General features: G+C 38.8%; 1 protein-coding gene across 2 annotated transcripts; it reads left to right on the top strand.

Annotated features, from left to right (window-relative positions):
* Positions 1-579: 579 nt before the first annotated feature.
* desma (desmin a) lies at positions 580-24374 on the top strand. 2 transcript variants are annotated; one of them, XM_088930717.1, is made up of 10 exons: positions 580-1175; positions 9842-9902; positions 13245-13340; positions 15113-15274; positions 16409-16534; positions 17555-17775; positions 19131-19174; positions 20134-20222; positions 21007-21046; positions 22340-24374. In XM_088930717.1, exons 1-9 carry the CDS (start codon positions 625-627, stop codon positions 21019-21021), a joined length of 1365 nt encoding a protein of 454 aa, XP_088786843.1. In that variant the 5' UTR covers positions 580-624; the 3' UTR covers positions 21022-21046; positions 22340-24374. The 2 variants fall into 2 exon arrangements, with proteins under 2 accessions (XP_088786843.1, XP_088786842.1); XM_088930716.1 differs by lacking the exon at positions 21007-21046.
* The last annotated feature ends 575 nt before the right edge of the window (positions 24375-24949 follow it).

The raw sequence follows: 24949 nt of genomic DNA, 5'->3' as shown, positions 1-24949 counted from the left end.
TTAAATTTGAAATTTCATAGCTATGTTTTCGGTAATTATTTCAATTTGTAAATAACTAATGCCGTTTTTTTTCCCTTCAAATTTGTTTAACCCGACTTTTTTTGTCTTAAATGTTCACCAGTAGAACAGTGTTTGTTTCCAGACAATCCTGCATCCAATCCAGTGAAACTTTGCCGACTTTAAAAAAGTGATCTATTTTTCTACGCACTTCATGTTTAATGACCGCCACACACTTAAAGGACTGCTATGAACGTGGTCTGAAGGGCCTAACTCAAGATGGCTCTTCCTGAGAAAACAGCATTTTCTGCTTCCCCTCGTAAAACACTTGCTGTCTGAGGTGGAGTTTGAGTGTATGAGCAGGCCCCACAGCACAGGGCCTTCATTGTTCCTTCCAGCTGTTTTTCTTTTCTCCTGGCCGGCCTGACACAAAGCAGACCATGTTAAAATAACACTCGCCGCTGACTCCGCTCCTCCTCCACCGGACGCTAGGACCCTTGAATGTCTGCGTGGGCGCTGAGCCTCCAGCAGCTGACATCAGAGAGAGTACAAATACCAAGAGCCTGCGACGGCAGCCCTCACTTGCCAAGGTTTCTGCCACAGGGTGCAGCTCTCCAGAAGTCCACAATGAGCCAATCGTTCTCTAACACTCAGAGGGTCTCCTCTTACAGGAGGACCTTTGGAGGTGGAGCGGGGTCCCCAAGTCTCTCCAGGGCCACGTACTCTGGGAGAGGGTCCACCAGCGCATCCTCGACAGCGTCCAGGGTCTACCAGGTGTCCAGGAGCTCGGCGTCCCCCAGCTTCTCCACAATACGGTCCACCCGCATGACCCCCGTGCGCTCCTACGTCGGTGGGGGGGAGACCCTGGATTTCAGCCTGGCCGACGCCATGAACCAGGAGTTCCTGCAGACCCGCACCAACGAGAAGGCCGAGCTGCAGCACCTCAACGACCGCTTCGCCAACTACATCGAGAAGGTGCGCTTCCTGGAGCAGCAGAACCAGACCCTGGTGGTGGAGATCGAGAAACTGCGGGGCCGGGAGCCGACGCGCGTGGCCGAGATCTACGAGGAGGAGATGAGGGAGTTGCGCCGGCAGGTCGAGGTGCTCACGAACCAGAGGTCGCGCGTGGAGGTTGAGAGGGACAACCTGGCCGATGACCTTCAGAAGCTGAAGCAGAGGTGAGAACAGGAAATGCAGATAAAATCCACACCTGACAGCTCCTCTCTTTTCTTCTCCTGCTCTATTTGATCATTTCTGCCAAAAGGCAACTGCCTTCTCATTTTTACAAGCTACGCAACATTTTCATCCGTCAAGTTTATAGGAATTGCAAATCCATGAGGTAATATTAGGCAGAGCGGTAGCTGTGGCTGGAAGGTTGCCAGTTCAAATCCCGCAGTTAGCAGAGGAATCCTACTCTGTTGGGCCCCTGAGCAAGGCCCTTAACCCCAACTGCTCCAGGGGTGCTGTACAATGGCTGACCCTGCTCTCTGACCCCAGGCTCTCTCCCTGTCTGTGTGTCTCACGGAGAGCAAGCTGGGGTATGCGAAAAGACAAATTCCTAATGCAAGAAATTGTATAGGGTTAATAAAGTGATGTTATTATTATTATTTGTAACGTCTAAAATCCACTAGATGAGGAATAGCCTTTTGTTTTCAGTTAAACTTTGGACCAAAAAGAAACCTTAAATGGTGACTGATTCAGTTATTAAACTCTTTGAGAGTTTCAATAATTTTCATGCAAAAATTAAATTTTAGTATTAGAGTAAGGGAAGTTTTACAGTAGAAAAAATGTATATGAAAAGATGACTGGGAAGATTCTGAAAACTATTTGTTTTTCATAAAACACATATGGCTAATATAAATATATTTTCTGTTATTGCAGTACAAACTTTTTTAAACTGTGTGAACTATATTGACGAGGGAAGACATCTAATGCATTAACCGTTTTTATTGTGAATTAAAAAAGGATCAGAAATCCCCCCCAAATGAGACGTGATTAGTTGCTAACTTAACTATGAAAAAAATGTAATGCCTGTGTTAGCTTTATCTTGTCTCAAAGTTTCTCATTTACTGAACGTACTTTAGATGGGGTTGAAAAAGTTAACCTGGAAGTTGCTGATTTGTTCTTATTCTTCCTAGAAATTAGGGGTAGAGAGACTTGAACATAGAATGGAAGAAGGTACTGTACAGTTGATTCAAATATGAAATTAATGGTAGGGGTCTGAGGATCTTTAACAGTAGTAAAGCAGATGATGAGTACATCCTTCGATACATTTTATTGTTAAAGCCCTTTCTAGTCTACCTCCGCAGAATTAAAAGACCTCAAATACAGTAATTAAAAAATCTAGTAGAACATGAAGTGTTTGACAGTGCAGTGTATTCAACCCACAAAATGCTAAATGTCAGTGTGTGTGTGGTTCCTAAGCACAGTACTGGAATAGCGGGTAGCATTTAATTTTGATTGATATAAAGTAAATGATCAATTGGATTGAACTAATCATTACTTGAAATTGCATTTAATTGCATTTTATTGTGTGTATCCTGTCTGCTATGTCACAAGTTGTTCTGTCTTGAAGAACCTATGTCTGGTGCCCCACAACTGACTGAATACATTGTGAAAATATGGAGTAAAGGGTGTGTGATATGCTGTCTTTGAACAGTAATCGAAGAAATCCCATTAGTCAGCTCCTCAATCAGGGTTTGCTTTCTATTTCTGATTGTGTTCTTGAATGGAAAAAAATAATAATACAGTTCTCTGCGTATGTATTGACTTTGGATTTATATATTACAGTGTGATAATTAGCTTTGTGTGCTGGGGCAAGAAACAGCTGGATGAGGTCTTTGCATTGATTAGATGCTAATTATTGAACGGGCTAAACAGGTCAAATTGCCTCAAATCATATGTAACATTTCTTATGTTCTCAAGCAGGGACAGCTCATACTATAATTTCATTTTTTAAAGATTAATGACTAAGTTTTAAAGTGACATCAAGAGACGCAGACTATAAAATCAGTCACATTCATACTGTCACAGACAGACAAATAGAAGATACAACTGTGCTTTAAAAAGTAATCAAGACAGTTATATTCCTGTGAAGTTTGAAGTACTATTAGGTGAAATAGATTTTGTAGTGTTTAAAGTCATTTGTATTAAAATGCCTTGAATATATTCGACAAATGTATTAATTTGTATCTTAAGCCAAAATATAACCTCAAATGCAGCTTAGATCCAAGTTTCATTTGTTTTGATTTGGATTTTTTTATATCTATATATGGAATTAACAATGTAATACCTAAGCAATAAGCTTGAAGTGAATATGGAAACAGAGGCGTTTTGCAGATAAAGATACAGCACACGAAATCCAATCATCATAATAATAGTCATTTTAAAGGCTGGATGATTCAACTTTTGAGATGGAGATCAATGATAACACAAGTGCGTCTCATCCTTACCATTACAGAAACAAGAGACAACCGTAAATTATGAATAATCTTAGTCTTTAGATTGAGTTATCTTTCTAAATCTTTATTTGACCTACAGTACATAGTGTGCAAAGGATATCATTATATACTGGGAAATGGACTGGAACAGGGTTTGTTTTAAACTAGATTCTAAGCTTTTCAGTTCTGTATTACAAGACAGATACAGTACACTGCTGTGCAAAAGACTTCAGACATCAAGAGCTCCAATATTCGTATGGGATTTTAATATAGACATACATGGATAATTGTTTCCGCATAAGCTAAAATTACTGAGTGACAATAACAGAGCAATGGAAAATTTCTAAAACTTTTGTATGGCACCGTATGGCACATGCTTTGTGACAGAGGAAGGTTGTGTGGATGTGAGCAAGAAAAGGAGTTCAATTAAATAAGCTAAAGAGTGAATCACAAGCCTGGAAAAGGATAAAGGCAAGAAACATTTTACAGTGAAAACTTGGCACTACACCTAACACAGATTATGAGCTTCGTGTCTTCTGGGCTCAGTCATGAGAGGCATTTTTTTTACAAGATATGAGCCTAATCATAAAAATAGTCTCATAGAAAAGCCATTAATGAGGTCTCCACCTCTCAGCAGCTCCAGAATGCATGCGTGCTTCTGAGTCACAATGTGTAATCTTGGAACCAGCGCACAGCTGTTCTCTTCTATATTATAGAGCAGACATATCACCTTCCAGAATTAGAGACCTATTTTCACAATATCCTTTTTTACTATGACAGCCTCCATTCAGTTTTGGTTCCTAAAATGGATCTCCATCAGTGCATTGAAGCTTATTCGTATTTGGACAAACATTTCTGAAGATTTAAACGCTAGTTAAACGGCATTGCCATTTATAACAAAAGAATTGCACTCCTCCATCATTCTTATTTTCCAAATCTCTGCTCAACAGTTAACACTTCTATAATTAATTTTCGATGATTCACTGACACGAATACCACTCACTGCACCAAGCTATTTAAAGAAAAGCGAAAGACAAAATTAAATATTTCAGCCTGTCAGTTATAATTGGTTCATCACAGGACAGCACAGAGAATCTTTTTATTGATTATGCCTCACTTGTTATACAGTATGTAGCTGTTTTTAGCATTTTGTTTTTATCTCTGGAGAAGAAGATTTTTTAGTGCTTTTTAAACACAGTACACAAAAGATGTAAAATTATAACCGGTGGTGTGTGTGAATGCTTTAAAGTCCAAAATAAGTTTAATGATATAGTACAACTTTTCAACACTAGTCATTACAGTTTATTATTAACCAGTTCTTAACCAGCCATTCTGTGATGCCACTCAATAAGATTCTTAGTGCACGTTAAAAAGTGGGATTTGAAATTAAAGTTATTGTTCAGGATTAAATCAGTAATCTGAATTTAGAGGCGTAAATCTACAAGCTTCTCTGTAGGTTTTACTGTATCCATCGTCTGTTGATAAACCCTTTGGAGCACTTCTACCATGTCTATAGCCTCTAAAGCAAGTTTACAGAAGCTCCAGAGGTAATCAGTTGACAGCAGTAAAGTCATGCCTATCTAAACTAAACTTTTTCCAGACGTTATTTCCTGTGGGCTGTCTCTGAAGAAGAAAATAGTGTATAGAACACACTTCTTCATAATTAGTGGTTTCAATTAGTAATACGGGGCTAAAGTATTCACAGTCTAAAATGATTAGAGGTTGAATTCCCTTCCATTTAAATTTCTGTATTTTTAAACCAAGAACAAATACTGTCAATTTGAGGAAAATGCAGAAGGACACAACATTTTTGAGCGATAGCTGGCTTTCTATTGTCAGACTTACGTGTGCAGTATAACAGTTGGAAGACGATTAGGCAGGAGAGTATCAACGCAGGTCAGATCTTCACAAGATCGTTTGACAGCAGTAGTGCACAGAAGTGACTCAGGTGTACTGATGTGCTTTCCAAAAGACCCTTAAGAAGACAGGATAGTAACAGACTGGACGCATACAGAGTTATCACCAGAGCATCATTTCATTGTCTGTAATGTGCACCTCTGTGGATGCTCAGATTTAAAATGTATTATTTCTTTTACAGCACAATTTCAGAGAAAACCAGAAAACACTGTACAATGTGGCACAAGGTACACTTCAAATTCTTCTAGAACTGATTACTGCTCTAGAACTATTTGTTAATGTGTGTAAGAAGACAACAGTCAAGGAAGATGGCTCAGGACAATAGACTACCCCCAGTTGATATTTTACTTCCATTTAATTTTTGAATTCAATCTTAAAACATTGCTCTTTGATCAAGGACACTGTAAAAAGCAGCTAATTTGTATCTGATTTTTAAATATTAATTTTACATTTTCAAACTTGATTTTTGAAAATTAATTTGCGTTTCAAATGTACTTCACTTGAAATGTGGAGGGTTTGCGCAATACTGCCTCTTCATTACTTAGCACATATTTTGGTATCTGACCCTTGAAAACCAAAGCCATTTACATTTTGAAAAATTGATCCTTCCTAAACCACTTACAAGTTACATTGTATCTGCAAAAATACTAACCTTCAATTTTGAATTTTCAAAGTTCATACTTTGAATTAGGAGTTTTACAGTATGGAACAGCAAAAGTGCTGGTCCTCACTTTTAATTTTATCGAAATAATTGGAATCCGTTGTGCTGTTTACCATCTAAAACAACATATAAAAAAAATCATAACTTAAACAACATTATAGTTCATTGTTTTCTGGGTATTACTGTACAATTTAACTACTGTATTACTGCAAAGGAACAAGTAATAGGTTTATTCCATGCTAAAAAAAAGAAGAAAGAAAACACAACATTTCAGCCATGGGGCCTTCTTCTACTGTATTACTGTACCATTTTAAAAAATGGGCAATTTTGGGGAAGAAAATGCAGACCAAGAAGGCTTAGAAGCTGACAGCATTGTGCTTTCCTTCCAACTACTGTAGAGCTTTAGCTCAATAAACTTGCATGCAAGTAACGTTCTGACACCTTCAACAACAGTGATGTTTGACAGAACTAGTCAGCCCATTAAACAAACACTGCAAGTCCAGATGTTCTGTTAGAGATATAGGAAAGGAACACACTGCTTGAGAAACTAACATCTTTTCTGAATGCGCTATTGTTGTAATCCATCAACAGGAAATTCTAGCACTCCAAAAAGCTGACAAAGAACAACACGAGCAAAAGTTCACAACAGACATTCTTCCTTATGAGGAGACAACACAAACCAGCCAGACGGAATTCTGTTTGAAAGAGAACACCATATAAGGCTGGGCCATCGTTGTTTTGCTAAAGCGATACAAAGCACATTTTAACCAGGGAAACTGCTAAATTAATTATTATACAGCTGCCAAGGTTCTAGATTTAAGGATTTGAAAATTTTAAAGTAATATGACCTGATAACAATGTACACGAAAACATGCAGATGTGTGGTTATGAAAGCAATATAAAGCTGTTTATTTTGGTGAACAAGCACAAGGGTGATGTGAGTTTAAGGTTTCCAAATGTAATATTTTATGTACTGCCGTAAATCTTTGTGAATCTGAACTACAGTACGGCAGCTACATCAATTAAATGATTGACTTCTCTTGTCTCTCAGCAATGTGCTGCTTTTTTTCCTGACATCACTTTTTACTTCAACACAAAAATCAATCGCAATATGCTCTGAATAAATGCATGCTTGGGGCTTATTCTTCTGGAATAAAGTGTCAAATGTGTGCGTTAATGCCATTATTGAGCTAGCAAATTCAACATTGCTGCTAACCCTGAAATAAGCAATGGATCAGTCATATTAATAGGCTATTTTCCTGTTTTAAGTTTTGGAATTTAATTTAGTCACTCCCTTTTCTTTCTGGCTTGTTAGCATTTATAAGCAACTCGCGAATATCATAACCACAGTCTTTCAAACACAGCTGGGATGTTTTAAAGTTCAAAACTTGGAAAAAGCTTGCAATAAATAAAATCTGAACTGTTTAGACTTACTGTATAACTTCTATGCCATAAGAGAAACCTTGTCCTTTTCCTATTTGGGAATGGACTCACTGGCTTGTCAATAAACTCCTTACTTTGTATCTGGAAGCTCTTCTCATTGAGCATTGTTGCGTGTGACTATAAATGGAAGTAAAGGCTGTGCAGTGATAAATTGATTACTGTCACATCTATACAGTGGCTCTTTCCCTCTCTTGCCAATATATCCTTCCTTGAAAAGGGAGCTGTGGGTTGTTTTATTTACGCTGGTGAGACACGTAATGAATTTTCCAGAGTTCATCCCACACTGCAGATTTGCTACGGAGAAAATGGGCTTCTCAGTGCTTACAAAATGGAGTTGTCTCACAGAAAACCCACCATTAACATTATAGGGGATAGTTAAAACTTCATCTCTTGGTTAGAACTGTGAATTATGGACAGAAACTCAGTGGCACACAGAAGTTTCTTTTTTGATTGTTAGTGAATTCTGTATGGGTGATTCAGTGGCACAGTGGTTAGCATTGCTGCCTTGTTGTGGTGGAACCCTGGGCTCAATTCTTGGGTGCTATCTGTGTGGAGTTTATGTCTTTCAGTATTTTCTGGTTTCCTGGAATCATAAAAAATGTACATTGTCTACATTACAGTAATCTCTGATGCAAGATGCAAGTACAAATAATGATTTTAAAAGTTACAATAGGCTATGAGCTTATTTACTGAAGTACGATATGTTGGAGTGCCTTATTCTATGATATATGAGACACAATGTTTAGGCTTCTGGGATACACAGTATATTTGGGTGTTAAGCTAAGATTGGATTGTTTGGGTTCCATACAAAACGTTATTCATTTGTATGCTGTACATTGCTTGGCGACACACTCATTTTACATTTTCATAAGTCTCCGTGATAATTTCATGCAGAAATCTGTTTCTGAAGATTATATTTTGGTGGACCATAATCACCTTCATCATACACAAAACGTCTCTTTCTTCTGCATAAGAACATCGGAAAGGTTACAAACAAGACAAGTCTGTCTATTTCTCTTGGCTGCTTCACACAGTTGTTTGAGAATCTGATGTCTTTGCACTTCACCAGCATGGGTGTAATTGTTGCAAGGTGCTCACTGGAATTCTCTGAATAAATTAGCTGAAGCTGGAATGCACAGTGGCACAGTGGTTAGCATTACTGCCTCACAGCGCTTGGGCCCTGAGTTCAAATCTGGACCTGGGGTGCTTTTTGACAGAGGTTGTGTGTTCATGTGGGTTTTCTTACACAGTCCCAAGACATGCTGGTAAATTATTTGGCTTCTGGGAAAATTGGCCCTGGAGTGAGTGTGTGTGTGTGTGTGTGTGCCTTATAACGGACTGGCATCTTGTCTAGGGTGAATCCTGCCTTGTGCCCATTGCTTGCTAGGTTAGGCTCTGTCTACCCATGACCCTGGATTAGAAGAAGCGATCACAAAATGGATGGATAGTTGTATTGTATCAAAAGCTCCCACCCCATGTTTGTTGGCTGGTTGGATGTTGGATGAAATACAGTACTTCCAAAAACTGAAGGGTCAGAAGAGTCTTGCTTTCATTATTGCTCTGCTGCTTATCAGACCCAGGCATAAACTAAGGTTTAGATCTTTGTACACCTGAGTACAGCTACTGTATTACAATTTATCCCTCTTCTGCTTGTAGAAAGCCAATTAGACCCCAAAGCAGTGTTTTTTAGCTATTTAGGAAACATGTGGTTTCAAATGTTTTTCCCTTTTGTTTTAGTTGTTACTGAATGTCCCCTGTTGTCTTATCACTCTGCCACATTCTCTACATGGTTACAGCAAGTCTGTGAGAAGATGATCCAGCAAAAATGGATTTTACTTTGTGTTTGTAAGAGAGGATGGTTTACCATTTGTGTATAGCACCTCTAAATATGACAACTTCACTCAATGCCCCTACTGTATAGTTACAGTATGTAGGTTACACAAAGCTGCACACACATCTTTTCATATTTCAACAAGGGACTGCATATTTTGCTAAGTCAGGCCTGCCAGAAATCTAGGGCAATGTCTCGGGTTATGTTCCAATCATTTTTTTTATCTACTGAAATAATTCCAAGCCTAGATATTTCAACCTAGGCAAAACAACAACCTAAAACAAAGCAAAGGGAGAGAAAAAAAGATTTAAAAAGTAAGTAAGAAAGAACAGAAAAAGAGAATTACAACAGCACTAACAGTAAAATCAAAAGGCCAGGACTGGATTTTGAGGGTCATGAATTCAATTTCCATGTGGAGCACAGCAGTTGTCCTCCAGTCCACCAGTAGATGTGACAATTTGTTTAAATTTCATTTTACGTGGTGAAATAAAAAAAATGTTTTGTCTTATAAGTAATACACTTCCAACTTTTGATTGTGTTTTAATTTCCTAGGCTGCAGGAAGAGATTCATCAGAAGGAAGAAGCTGAAAATAATCTGGCTGCCTTCCGAGCTGTAAGTTGCATTCCTGTCCCCTTTGAAATCTAGAACATCTGTGCAATACTGGTGCTCTTCTGAACTTCTGTACTGTATTTGACCATATTGACGATGCTGTTTAGTCCTGTGTAGCCATTTCATATTTTATAATTAAGAATCTTTGTTTTCTTGTTAATTTGTCACATGATTCTTTTTAATTGCACAATGCCCCTCTAAATTAACTGAGTTTAAAACATTGCTAATTGCAGAACAAGACAAGCTGCTTTTTTTAACCTCACAGGCACTGAATGTTCTGCCTCCTCAGTTCCTCAAGCAGAGTTGGGAGACGACTCTTAATTTTTCAGCCTGGAGTTTATTTCACTCCTGTTCTGTTCAGCAGTTTCACAGTTTTTCTTAGAACAGATGTTTCTGGGGTTGGTAAGCAGTGGTATAATGTATTGGCCAGGGAATAAAAGGCATATCCAAACACTTATTGTATTTAGCAGAATTGAGAAATAAGGTAAATGAATCACTATACAGTAGTTACTAGAACTCAAGGAGGACAATGATCAATCCAAAAAAGGATTTTCATCTCTAACCATAAGGTGCACTTAAACTCATTTCACAAACAAGAAAGATTACAGCTTCTGTATTCTATTGGTTAGGAAAAGTATATGATAAGCTTGTAGAGAGAAGGCAGTGAAGAGCAATACATGCGTTGATTATTTGCACATGGTATTGCCAGGAAATTTAGGAGATATGGGGTACCACGCATGGTGGCGCAGTGGTTAGCATTCCTGCCTCACAGAGCTGGGGTCCTGGGTTCAACTCCCCTGGGGCTAACTGTGTGGAGTCTGTGCTGTATGTTCTCCCCATGTCTGTGTGGTTTGCCCAGGACAGGGACTCTAGTTTCCTTCCCCCCCAGTCTACAGACATGCTGATAGATCAATTGGCTTCTGGGGAAAATTGCCCCTCTGTCTAAGTGTGTGTGCATGTCTGTGTTAGTCTATGAGCACCCAGGGCATACCCTGTTTCTTGTCTGGTTAGGCTCCAGCTCCCTGTGACCCTCTACTCCATAGTTAGTTAAAGTGGATGCATGGATGGTATCATTCTCCATAAGGCTTTGCACTGTATATCAATTCTTTTTAAAAAAAAATATATACGACAGTGGGCCCTTGTGCAGCTAAACTTCTATTATGCATGCCTTACTGCACATTATATCAGTATGACATCATCATTCTACTCATTCCTGGCATGATATATCCTTTTTCTGGTAAGTCTCTTAAAATGAACCCTGGTTACGCTGCCTGTAATGCGGAACACAGGCTAGAACGCAAATGTTGCTCTTGGATGAATATCACCTTCCATTTGCTACAGAGTGCTTTTAGCAGCTGATGTCATGCCCTGTTGTCGCCACAGCAGGTGGTGAGACCTCATGATCCCGAGAGCAGGGTGAGAGAGAAGGCTCACCTTACAGCCCGGCGCAGCTCATGTTTGATTCATCACTAATTTGTCCTGTTTTCTGGATACGTGGCAGCTACAGCCTAGAAGGCACACAACTGCTAAACGGCTTATAAATACACTGAGGAAAATCTTTTTTTTTTTCCTCTGAGCTCCTGCTCTCGAGCTTTATTCAGGGAAAAAAAAAACGGAGACAAGCTTCATGCTTTTATCTAATTAAATGTTGCTAATTTTGTTCTGTGCTGCCATTTAGAGGAGGTATTCATGAGCAGGTTTTCATCCAATGGGAAATGAACATGAGGGATATTCTATTTGTAGACAAACAAACCAGTATGTTTCACACTGAGTCCCTGTAAAAGGAAGCAATCTTGGCAACACGCAACATTTTCTCACATGGGTGAAAATGTTTAATAAAAGCCAAGGACACATATATAGTAGACTAAAAAAAATAATGTTTTAAGTTAAAACTCTGAGTGGAATTACACCTGATAAAAAGGATTCAGCATCATAGAAGCTCAGTTTGAAGATGTAAAACTTGCTTGAAAAACTTTCAAACCTCCTCACTCCTGATTGTAGGGGCTGGAAAGGGGGTTGTAAGGGCTCCGTTCACATATGGGCTGGAAAGTGACTGAGCAACGTTTGGGAGAGGCCACATTACAGCTATCATGTGCTGTGTTCATTTTCTGAAGATATTTATTAGCCATGAAGCTTCCACACGGTACTGTATATGATGGATCTCCTACACCCATCCATACTGCACACACATTTTAGCCACTTTATGCCATACAGGGTCATGGGGGAGCTGGCAAGCACTGGGCACAAGTGTGGATGGGCAGGATGCTAGTCCATTGAGGGCACACAGAGACACAAACATGTACACACACTTTTAATTATAATAATAATAATTGCTTACACTTATATAGCTCTTTTCTGGACACTCCACTCAAAGCGCTTTACAGGTAATGGGGACTCCCCTCCACAACCACCAATGTGCAGCCCCACCTGGATGATGCGACAGCAGCCATAGAGCACCAGAACGCTCACCACAAAACAGGTATCAGTGGGGAGGAGAGCAGATTGATGAAGCCAATTCATAGATGGGGATTATTAGGAGGTCATGATTGGTAAAGGCCAACGGAAATTTTGGCCAGGATGCCGGGGTTACACCCCTACTCTTTTCGAGAAACACCCTGGGATTCTTAATGACCACAGAGAGTCAGGACCTCGGTTTTACATCTCATCCGAAGGACAGCACCTGTTTACACTATACTGGGGCATTAGGACCCACATGGACCGCAGGGTGAGCACCCCCTGCTGGCACCACTAACACCTCTTCCAGCAGTCAATTGACTTACCACGAAGTCTTTGTACCGTGGAAGGAAACTGGAGCACCTAGATGAAACCCAGGCAAATGCGAGGAGAAAATACAATCTCCACACAGATAGAACCCCAGGAATTGAACCCAGGGCCCCAGCATTGCAAGGCAGTGAAAGCATTAGAGAAAGAAAAATATGTCCTCTCCTTTTTCTTTCTCTGCCCATTTCCCCTGGAAGAGCTCTCTTTATAGCCAGAAAACTGGAAGATGCAATTCTTATTCCCTCTCAACCCCCTCCTTCAGCAGCTGGATGACTCATAAGGACATATTGTTAACAAAAGAAGCGTTAAACATAAAACATAAACAACTTTTTTACAAATGGGGGGTCATTAGTGCTTCGAGTAACCACTGGGTTACGCAGAAAGTCCAGGCATAATGTTACATGCGTTAGTTTCGAGATTACCAAGGTGTGATATAAAAATCAATCCTTCAGTAGCAATGCTAATCAATGTGCCACTATGCCACCTTAAACCTCTTACAGCGTGAAAAAATGGGAGGGATGCCACTCTAGCTGAGATTGAATTTCAGGATATGTGTCCTTGCAGGATGTTGATGCTGCAACTCTGGCCCGTCTGGACCTGGAGAGACGCATCGAGACTCTTCAGGAGGAGATTGCCTTCCTCAAGAAAATCCACGAGGAGGTGAGCCGAGAGACCCACTCTTCTTCTCTTTCCACCTCTGGTGTTCTGCCTGCCTTCGCGGTCTTGCTCATTTGAGGCATGGTTCAGAGCTTCTGTCTGCCATAAATGTACGGACCTCAGCAGGCCACAGACCCATTCTCTCAATGGAGCTTGAAAATGAGGCAACTTCCAGCAATCCTAGGTGTCGTTGAAACTTCCCTCATTTTCAAGATCCATAAGGAGGATGGACAGAGCTCTCAGACTCCCATCTTGCAGCATTTTGCATCTCACCGATCAGTAGCTACACACTAAACCTGGAAATCTGAAATACTCTAACCTATCTCACCCAGCACTGCTCAAGTTTCACCCAACTACAGGAGATTCTTAGTTTTGAGATATCAAACTAGCATATAATGTACATTTATATACTGTATTGTACAGCATCACACACATTGTTAGGCTATAGAGTTCATTCAAAAAACCAAAAAAGGTATCACCTGGTTAGAAAACCATGTTCAAATGCATTTATATACTGTACCATTATATGGTGTTATATATTATTTTAATAGTATCTATTCTGCTACAATGTCGGTATACAATACAAGGTAGTCTCATTATATAAAGAATAAAATGCCACAGTTCAGTAACTGCTTAGAAGTATTTAAAAAAAATAACTGCAACAAATTTACATACCAAATACATTTCAATTAAATAATTCAGGTAAAATATAAACTTCTTTCATTTAGTCAAACAAGACTTATTTGGGATTTCATCCTTTAAACTAATCCATTCTCTCATTTTCAAGAATATTTATATTAAATATTAAGTTGGAAAAGTTGTTTCATATCTAAAGAAAACTTACGGACCTGTTGCTGTTCTACTGAACTTGATGCAATTATTGTGTTCTTTTTAATACATGGCTGAAGAGCCCAAATTAAATTTTGCTCCACAATCTGTGCTTGCTAAAAATATTTGACTAACAATCTAGGTTTATTTTTGAATTATAAGAATTTTGTGGGGGTGAAGCATGAATGAAATGTTCCTTTGAAGCTTTTTGACATTTAACAGTGACTCTGGAAGTGCTGAATGCTTTCTGAATGACACAAGTGTGTAAGAGGTCACAGTTTAACATTATCCAACAGATGCAATGCTATATTTATCTTTGAAAGGGTAATATGAACAGGACATAAAGTTAAGAGACCAAATGCCTTCTTGTACTGAACAAGGTTAGACTTCTCATCTCAGAAAATGTTGGTCTCACAGGAACTATTAGCACACATTTTACATGGAGTGACAGTGCTTTGTAAAACTAAAATCTCTCATTTAACCATTTAAGCAATTACGATTTTTATTGTTTGATTTGATTGAATGTAATATAAATAATGTTTTATATGGCATTTAAAAAAAAACAAGATATGCACAGAATGTGCCATTATTAGATGGTTAGGAGCTCTAGTCAGATTGAACAGAATCAAAATGAACATGTTCATTTCTTCCCCTCAAACGAAAGGTTAATCTGTGTTGTGATAAATTTTGTAGAGAGAGCAGATTATTTAACAGAGGTTTTATTGAAACTGAGTCTTCTCAGTTGTAAAAACTGGAGGTTAATTGTAAATAGTGAAAATTCTTTTCTCTCCTGGTAGTATAAGCAGAACGTTCAGGGCATATTTTTCTCTCATCCCAACGTTTTGAAATACAATGTTGAAACTATCTCTCAGTGTCTCAGTGATCGTAGAGCCACGTGTTTCATTACCAGTAGTCAGACTTGACTGGCTGTCCCCTTCTCCCCAAAGGAGATCCGCGAGCTGCAGGCTCAGCTCCAGGAGACTCACGTCCAGGTGGAGATGGACATGTCCAAGCCGGACCTGACCGCTGCTCTGAGAGACATCCGTGCCCAGTATGAGAGTATTGCTGCTAAGAACATCCAGGAGGCTGAGGAATGGTACAAGTCCAAGGTATCAGTCTAGCTGTGATTGCTCCACATTTTTCACTACTGCAGCTTTCATACCAGATCATACCGGCAAGTCTTCCACTGTTTTAGTTACTGTAAGGATGTTTAGAGATTAAAAAAAAATGCTTGAGGTTACAGGTTGTCTGCATTTCAGAAGGATACTAATAGCAGACGGGAGTATGGATTATAGTAGGAAAGCAAAGGGGCACACAAAACCAGTTAACCAGTGGTGGATCTGTGGCTAAGGATCTGTGCCTGTGGCTGGAAGGTTGCCGGTTCAAATCCCATGGCTGGGAGAGGAATCTTACCCTGTTGGGCCCCTGAGCAAGGACCTTAACCCCAGCCTCTCCAGTGGTGCTATATAAATGGCTGACCCTGTGCTCTGACCCCAAGCTTCTCTCCCTGCCTGTGTGTCTCATGGAGAGCAAGCTGGGGTATGTGAAAAGGCAAATTCCTAATGCAAGAAATTATATATGGCTAATGAAGTGATCTTCTAGTTGTCTTCTTCTTCTTAAATAAAAGCCCTTCTGCTTCCCAACTTTATTCTGTACCTCCATCTACTGCTCACCTGTCAGTGTGTATTTTTTGTTGTTGCTCTGTAAAGTTCTTTGAGAAGCCACTTTTAAAGGCGCCATAGAAAATCAAAAGGTTTTTTATTATTATACTGTTACTCTGACTGTCACTGATATCGGTGAGATACATGCCTCTCCACCAGTCTGCCGTAATTCTCAGGTTCTCAATGTGGAGCTTGCAGCATGTGAATAGATGAATGTCTCTGACATCAGACCACGACTGCCGGATCTTGTGCTTCCTGTAGGGATGCAGACGTTATTACCAGAAAGCCACTAATTACAATCACCAAATAATGGTCTTTTCTAAGTTGAGTATACACAGTCTATAATAACAGGTAGCTAGATAAGTTCCTGCTATGAAATCGATCAAACCCCATGGAGACCAGACAAAACAGCTATTTTACTATCAAACTGGCTGTGACAACAAAGAAGATGGAGTAGTACCACATAATAACAGGCGCCATTTGAACACCAACACTTTGGAAAAATAAGTACACAGATGTGGGGTGCTTAAATAAACTAATCGAATCCCTGAAATGTTGTCATGATGAAAATGTGTTTCCCAGGTTTCAGACCTCAGTCAGGCTGCAGCCAAGAACAATGATGCCCTCCGACAGTCCAAACAGGAGGTGATGGAGTACCGCCACCAGATCCAGTCTTACACCTGCGAGATTGACTCTCTCAAGGGCACTGTAAGTTTCCTCCTCGCCGACAGGTTTCGTAGGGCTACTTCACTGAGTAACTGAAACAATGTGCAGAAGCAAACTTATTTAAATAACACATTCGGTTACAAGTGGGACATACATGCCTAGTTCTGGGCTGCCACCATGTCTTCAGGTTGGTATTCCAGCTCAGCTCTTCGTGGGCTAAACCAGCTGGCTACTTGCATAACTGGACCAATTTAACAGCTTCTCCCAGCTCCTCAGGGCCTAGTGCCTTAAGGCAGGTAGGTAGGTCCCTTTTCAGGCCATAAAGGCCCATGGGGGAATGGGGGGCAAAGGCCACCATTTTTCTTGACCATCCGACACCGGAAGTGGAGGTGATGTGGTCAGCATCACACTCCGACCAGCCTATCACCCCTGGAAGGATTAACCCCTGGTACTCACTTGGAAAGCAGGCTGAGTGGACCTGGGAGCCGTCTGGAAGGAATTAGAGCAAGCTACGTCACTTGCCCCTACCTGGGGGTAACTCCCGACCTTCTGGTCAGGAGCTAGTCGCCCTTGCCGTCTGAGCTACCAGGGCTCCCTAGTGCCTTAAACAGACACTAAAAACCTGGAGACACACAGGTGACCAGTATTGGACACCCCTAAATTAAATAAGTTCTGCGAGGGAATTTTACAAAAACTGACAAGTCCCTTGAAGCCTAGAGTTGTCCAACCCTAGCCTAAGGACTAGAGGTAAACTCAATTCAATTCAATTTATTTTTATTACAAGGTTGCCCCAAGGCGCTTAGAGATAAACCACCCGTATGATCCAGCCTGACTTTTATACTCCAAAAAAGTGAAAGAAAGTGTACTAAAATTGTTTTTATGAAGAAATATATGGGTTTTTTTTCTAATCAGTTACAAGAAACTTATTGTCGTGGTAAATGACCAGTTTTGCAATATTTTTTTTTGCTTTTCATTTTAAAATTGAAGTCACTACGTCAGCAATGTACTGTATGCAAAGCAGCTCATGGCTTCATCTGCTCCACTCTCTCTGCCTGCTTTCAGAATGACTCCCTGTTGAGGCAGATGAGAGAGATGGAGGACAGGTTCAGTGGGGAGGCGGCTGGCTACCAGAACACCATCTCAAACCTGGAGGCAGAGATCGCCAATTTGAAGGATGAGATGGCACGCCACCTGCGAGAATACCAGGACCTGCTCAACGTCAAGATGGCTCTGGATGTGGAGATTGCCACTTACAGGAAACTGCTGGAAGGGGAGGAGAGCAGGTACTGCCCTTGATATTTAAAGGGGAACTGCAGTCCCAATTTCTCAGATCCGTTATGAAACCTCGGTAACTCAGTAAATAAATTCTTTGACGGTATCGAAAAAATATTCCAAATTTTGAATTAAGCATGAGATCGTGAACTTTGTGAAAGTACTATAAGTCCCCATGTTGTTGCAAACCCCTGGTCTTGCTATGGGCGAGAGAGAGAGTTCCCACGAACTGTGATGTGAAGCGGCCCTTCCTGCTCACTAGTCACAGTAATGACTAATGTACTGTGATGCACAAGCGAATAAGTACAGGTTGTGCAGCAGATATTTCACCACAGAAATGTTCCAATGCAATCTGCATGCAGCGTTAATGAGTAAGTCCAATTTTTTGGCTAAACCGATGAAAGTTAAGAGCAATATTTCTACTGAATTCAAAGTTATGTTGCAGAATATGGCATACCTGCAAAGTTTGTCTATTTTGTGATAATTTTGAGGTTTTACAAGTTACTGTGTACATGTTACTTTTATTGTGGTTTGAAATACACTCATCAATGCTGATTCTTTCTAACCCTGAAATATAAAAATAGTCTTGCAGTTCCCCTTTAATATAGAGAATAAATTCCAGTCATTGCTTATTGCAGTCAAACTCTGTAGTAAACTAACCATCTACTTTCTTTACTTTTTAATATTTTAATGAAATATTATCCAGTTATTGAGCATCTGGGAGTTACACTTCTATACTGGGAGGATACTTCTACATTAATTACCCTAAATTCATATTTGTAGGTGTTGGAAACTAAACAAATTAACATCACTTTGTCCCCCTTTAAGCATCCATAAAGTTAAAAGCAGAGTTTGTACTGTAAAGTACAGATCCATCAGAATCGGCTGTTAACACAACAAAAAGGCTAAAATTTCAGCGAATCACTGTCGCAGTATAATGTGTTCCTTCATTAATCAGGAAAAGTGGAGTGAAAAGAGATGAAGATGAGGGAAAAATGTCAAAGACAATTGCACAACAGTGTATATTGTATTTTACTTACTTTTTCTAGCACCATGTGAAAGTCTTTTTCCATTCTTTTAAAATGAAAAAAATCACAACTCCTCCTTTCTATGACACTATTAACACTAAAATAAATGAGAAAACTGGCTAAGCAACAGCTTAGGAATGAAAACATGACAGAGTGGGAAAGAAGAGAGATATATTTTTTTGTTTAGTTCTGTCCAGTCCTAGTCATTCTAATCAATACAAAAGACACACCTTTCAATATATAAATAATACATGTGATCAATACAAATAATATGTAATTTTATACAGCATAACTGTATACTGTATATGATTTAAAGTGCCAATTTATCTTTTCCTCAGGATCACTGTTCCTGTACAAACATTCGCTTCACTGAGTTTCAGAGGTGAGTATGAAAGTGTCTTGTAAAAGTTTATAGTGTCTTGTAAAATTACCGGAAATACAAATGTAATTTTATAAGTTGTAACTTGATGGGTTTCTGTAGGCCTCGTTCTTCGTTAGATCTCTGGGTTTCCCTTATGTTATGTTTATGTTTCCCTGTGATCCGAGTCTAAAAGCCTAACTATAATGTGAAAATCACAGGGAGAGAATTTTGGCTTTGTGTTGAAGAGCAGTATTTTTACAGAAGTAAACTGTACACATTTCAAAACCAGACACAGATCAATAAAAAAGAAGGCCAGTTTTAATTAAGCAGCTTTTAGCTTTTTGGCTTGTAAATGTCAGGTTTCTGCATCACAAGGAGATGAATGAATGTCATAACAACGGTATTCTCCAGATGGCAGTATATCTATGTGTTAAAGGTCTAACCTGTAGTTTCAGGTTTTATTTTTGTCTTTACTTTACCCTGATAGTTAACTTGTGTGAGACTTTACAATTAGTACATTTACACAAGGAAAACGGATTAAAAGAATGGCTTTATTTTAGTGTTTTTTGTTGATGGTATTTCTTTCACTGTGAGAGATAAAAAGCGCTATAACAATGTGTTAATTTCATATATGCTGAAAGGATTGGTACAGTATATACAGTATCATGAAACCTGACACCTGAAGGTTTTGAAACTTTGTGTCTCTTTCCTTTTTCTGCACCATGGAATAAACCTTTACCTGTTCCTTTGCAGCCTACGCATGCTGATACAGCTACCTACCTTGATACTGTGTATCATGAAATATTGATTGAAATATTTATATAGAAATGATATATTTGGCCAATTTTATTCATATACAAATTCTATGGGCTGTTTCTGTGTTTTATTCTTCAGCACAAAGCGAGAAAGAAAAAAGATCCCTTTAGAAAGAAACATGCTTGGGACCTTGTTCATATCTTTTGTCTCCTCTGTCCTTTCAGAAACTAGCCCAGAGCAACACCAGCGGACATCTGAAGTCCACTCCAAGAAAACAGTGTTGATCAAAACCATTGAGACCCGTGATGGAGAGGTAAGGCACTCTCACAGAACTCGTTAGCAGGAGTTTCACAAGAAAAAAAAAGTTGTTCTGTGAATCTGTCTGAAGGACATCTGACTCAACTTTCACTCTGTCTGACTCCGTGTTTGACAAGAGCAGTGGGTTCCAATTGATTTCCAACACTGTTAATGGAACCAGAGTATACGGCATATATTTCATATGTTGAGCTTTGGGATCAAAGGTGGTCGTATCATCATTGATATTATGATTTCACCCAAGAGTGTACAAAATCTGCTATTACACAGAACAAAATCTGCTTGAAATAAATCATACCTTGTTTTACTACTGTAATAACAAACATATGCAAGTCTAAAAGGATATGCAGCACATCAATTTACTGTAAAAATGGTTTGGCTGCAGTAGGTTTTCTGTGCCATTTACAGTAATCATCTCAATAACAAGGCTTCTTTGGGAGCTCATAAAGACTAGCACAACTCAATCATTACATCATATTATTGGGGAGGGTGATGCAGTGCTCAGCTAAGGATCCCATAAAAGCACTCTGTCTCAATACAAGGAAAGTGAAGCACAGAAAGCATTCTGGGCTGCAGGAAATGAGAAAGGACTGAAGCAGATCTGAAATTAGAAGAATTTGATATGGTCTTAACCTTCTTTCCTCTTTCTCTTTGAAGTTCTTAGATGGAAATGAATACCAAGCTTTACATTTTTCCTTAGAAGTTTCCCTTTACAATGTGCCGTACCATTGTTACGGAAGTGAATGTTACTTTCTTATCTTTACACATTTATTTTTAACCAGGGTAGCTTTGAGTAGCAGACGTGGGCAGATATGCTTTTCTGTAAGTTTCTTCAAGAGTTGCTACAGCGGGTCGCTTCAAGCTCACACCACGCTTCCAGTGAGGTGTTACTTTGTGGTGTTCACTGATATGTTTGGCACTGTCAGACTCAGGGAGTCACACAGTCACTCTTGCATCATTTCACGGGAATTATTTTGCTTATCAAAATATTGTTTAGTGCCTTTGTGGTCAAAAAAATGTAAAATACGCAGATGTATTTGTTACTTTTTGAATTTGAAGTACAGTTTTTCACCTCGTTGCTTCTGGTAATTTTCTATCCAAACCGAGAATAAACTTCACAAGAAATAAACTATAAAATCAAACCCACACATGCCCCTTTCCCACACTGTAGCTCTTAAAGGGGGGTTCACTTTTGTGGAAAAGGCAGCTACTCTCACTCTAAAACAACAGGGGAAAGAGTACCATTTCCCACCATTGGAATTCCATTTAGACAACTTTTTACAGCAGTTCTGCAAAATAAACAACTGCGGTACTGCTGAACAAGACATCATGAGTAAGAATCTTCTTTATATACAGTACTGTACATATCTATCAGCAGAGATAAAATGTAATTAGAAAAAACAAGAGATAAAGCTGTAAAACATACAGTTTACAAATGGAAAATTAAATAAATTCATTTCAGGCTAATTTAGAATCTGTGTAAAGAAGCACTTTATGTGTATTTTCTCTCTACAGTACATCTCTATTTTTGCCTTTGATGCAATACAGTATTTGTGGCCACAGTGAGATGGCCTACAAAGCATGCTATAGCATGAGCAGGCAAATCACAATACTGCATCTCCTGAGCTGGCATGTTCACTCTGAGGTTTTTATATGCCCTGGGTCTGACAATACTTGAACATTGAATGGGTGTGGTTTAGTTATTCTACCATGTGCCACATAGAGGATCTGTTAATTGGCTGTTATCACATTGAAAGTACCGTATCACAGCTGTGGCACTGCAAATGTTGCAATATCCTCCAATTCTGATTTTTTTTCTCAATACTAGATTTTTTTCATTTAGTCTTAGTCTCAAGATACAGTACCATATTCCTTTAGTGTTAACACTACACTGTATGTACAGTATACCTAGACTGTGATGATATATTCAGTAGAATGATCCCATAATCTTCCAAAATATCAGTTGCTGTCTCATATGGGACAAGAAACACCTTTCAAGTGGTCAGAACACTCTAGATTACGCACATTCAATGCGCTGGTGAAAGGCAGATCCGAGAGTACCTGAGCCCTGTCATGGGACATGACATAACGACGCCTACTTTTCCATTTTTACAGGTCGTCAGTGAATCCACACAGCATCAGCAAGATGTCATTTAAAAGGATAATGGACGGCCAGACTCAAATTCTCCCACCAAAAGCACATGGACAAACATAAACGTTTTATGCATGGCTTTGCTCACAGAAAACACTTCGAGCAGCGCAGAAGTCAAGTGATCCTGACACGTTCACGGAAAAGAAAGATGGAAAAAGTCACAGAAAGTCAGAAAAGTAGCAATTAATGTATGTTCTCATGTTTTTGATGTTGTAGCACGATGTCCAAGAATCAAAAGAACAGGGAATTAAGCAATTTTTCAGTTATCAGATAGTCTGGCTAAGTGTATGTTAAATGTACTAAAGAAAAACAAGTACATTTAGTTGCTAATAAAGGGGTATCTTTGCAATATGTCATTAGAATCTATGATTTTTAAGCTTAGAAACACTCCTACAGATAACAATGTGGATCCATTGTTTAATTTTTCTTTAATGTAACAGTGCCTTGTTCCAAATCAGTTAAGGGTTTTCTTTTTAATTGCAATGAAGAGAAATATGCAATTAGCTTCACGGGTTTAGAAGTCATCATGAAAGATTCGTATTTGATAATATGTAAGACTCACAGAGAAGACTCCAAAGCCACTTCTATAATAATAATACCCGTCCTGATAGCTTTGATTTTAAAACCTCCATTTTTTTCTCAATTAAGAATGAAATTAATTGCCTACATGAAAGAGTGGAAATAGTTCTTAAAAGGAATTGTTAAAAATGAACACACAAAAACCAACAAAAAGATCCAGCTAATTTTTAAATATATTTTGATATTATTTTAATTATTTTAAAAATAATTATATTTTTAATAATAATTGCTTACACTAAGTGTATATGGCGCTTTTCTGGACACTTCACTCAAAGCGCTTTACAGGTAATGGGGAATCCCACTACCGCCACCAATGCGCAGCCCCCACCTGGATGTATTAAAAAACAATACAATTATTTTCTCCCTTAATTACAAAAGATTCTGTGAAAACATAAAAAGAAACAAGACGTCAAATATGCAAGAAATTATTATTCAATAAAGATGCAGCATTTCTGTTCTTACGAAACTAGTGTTTCTTCTGACACCAGATGGTAACTGAAAATTTGTTTGATAAGCTCAAAGGTGGAATAAACGAATCACGATATATGGTTAAGTAGAAGCAAGAGATTTCGTGAAGTGCTGATCTCTCCAGGAAGAAACAGCAAATTATCAACAACATTCCTGTCCAGCCTCTCTTCTTTGATCTTTTAAAAATGTAATAGGTTCACAATGACCACTAACTGTAACCAAAGCTTCACTTTTGTTTTTTAAAAAATCAAATAAAAAATAATACATATTTAACTCTGAACTATTAACATATACATTGAGGTTGAAATATTTCAAAATTGTTCCAAACAATTGACAACAGAAACTAACAATAAAAAATAAGTAATTTTTTTGTTGATACCTAGACAGTTATAAAGCTGCTTCATATATTCCAATGTTAGATGTTAACACATTTTAAGTGGTCTTGTTGAAATACATTCCTAGAGATTTCAGATTATGCCACCAGGGAAGTAGAACATCTGTCTTTGCCATGGAAGAACTTCAGAAGCACTATTCAGTTTATAAGACAAGCTGGTTGCAGGCCAACATACAGTAACACATTTGACAGCTCTGTAATCTTCTGAACAGAATAACAGACATAAGAGATGACAGCGCATAAGGCAATAGTTTACATTGCACGCTCTGTTGGCAAACTTTGCAAGGTCTAGGAATATCATGTGCTTATCTGCTAACGTTTTGGTAACATGCATGGAATACATGAAGAAAGTACCTGAAAATTACTGTACGTTTGTGAGCTTATTCTGAGCTGAGCAGGAGCAGCTGTTTCAAATTTGTGGATTGCACTTTTGTTTCTGGGATGGGTTTAGAGATTCACAACAGATGTTAGGATTAGGGTTGAAAGACGAGGAACACAATTCTGTTAAGGCACAAACTATGTTGTAATCAATGTTATAATAAAAAAATACAACATTCTTTTGGGATATCTTCAGTTCATATGTCTGGCATCAGATTCCTTTTGAATACAGTATGTCACCACTGGAGAACATGAGACACAAGGATGCAAGTCTCAAAAGCCAGCAGTGTAAACCAACAAAATATCAAATGCCTGAACAAATAGGAATCAAATTAAAATTCTTGGATTCTGAAAGTACACATGGAGCTAAAATGTATATACTGTAGATCACTTTAGTAGAGAAACATAATAGCAAATGGCTGTTTCAGAAAGCAAGATATATACTGTATGTAATATAAAGTATACAGTATATTACATTTGAAACCTATTAGACTGAATTTCAATATGGTTAGCAAGTAGGAGTGTAATGAACTATTATTTAATTTGCAGGTCTTATGGTTTTGTGAGATACTGGCTCCACTTTGGAGACAATCTCTTCAGGGACACAATTGTTTACTTTTCTATGGTCAACCTTAAATAGAGCTTTCCTTCCCACAGTAATTCAGAAGACCGGTCAAAGCCTAAATAAAAAATGATTCGAACAGTGATCTTTACTGGGGTAACTCAGCTGCCTGAGGAGAATGACAACCCATTT

The sequence above is a fragment of the Atractosteus spatula genome, chromosome 13, assembly GCF_055471065.1.
Source record: "Atractosteus spatula isolate fAtrSpa1 chromosome 13, fAtrSpa1.hap1, whole genome shotgun sequence".
NCBI lineage: Eukaryota > Metazoa > Chordata > Actinopteri > Semionotiformes > Lepisosteidae > Atractosteus > Atractosteus spatula.
Note: the sequence above shows the minus strand (reverse complement) of the source record. Positions and strands in the feature narration are given on the sequence as shown.